The 364-nt window shown below is 37.4% G+C and overlaps 1 protein-coding gene across 1 annotated transcript in view; it reads left to right on the top strand.

The window, feature by feature from the left end:
- Positions 1-133, top strand: part of LOC119588122 (glutamic acid-rich protein-like) — a 2,346-nt gene extending 2,213 nt beyond the window's left edge. Inside the window, exon 5 of the mRNA XM_037936831.1 lies at positions 114-133. Coding sequence (XP_037792759.1) covers positions 114-133 — 20 coding nt within the window. The remainder of the gene's footprint in view (positions 1-113) is intronic.
- Positions 134-364: the final 231 nt, after the last annotated feature.

Here is a 364-nt window from a genome sequence, read left to right as displayed (position 1 = left end):
CATAACACAATGATCACGTCACCTGGATTCAAAGAGTTAATATGAATGAGTAGCAGAGCTTTGCCCCTGTTTAGGAATTCAGAGATTTTAGTGTTTTAACCCATTGATTTCAGATAGTGATATCATGCAATAGCTGCAGTGGACCAAGTCGCAGATCCTATAGTAGTAACATTTGTTTGGTGTCAATATCAGATATAGGCACTTAGAATGAAACGAAGCCAATCTTTTATCAGCTTTTTTTTTTAACAAAATACAGCTACAAGTTATTAGGTGCCTGAATGAACTGGGAGCAAATGGGAGACAGCCAATTCATGCAAGCAAAATTGCAATACCGGCCATTAGCCAATTTTTCATATTGCCGTTA

Source organism: Penaeus monodon, chromosome 23, assembly GCF_015228065.2.
Source record: "Penaeus monodon isolate SGIC_2016 chromosome 23, NSTDA_Pmon_1, whole genome shotgun sequence".
NCBI lineage: Eukaryota > Metazoa > Arthropoda > Malacostraca > Decapoda > Penaeidae > Penaeus > Penaeus monodon.
This window is presented reverse-complemented; position numbering and strand designations above follow the sequence as displayed.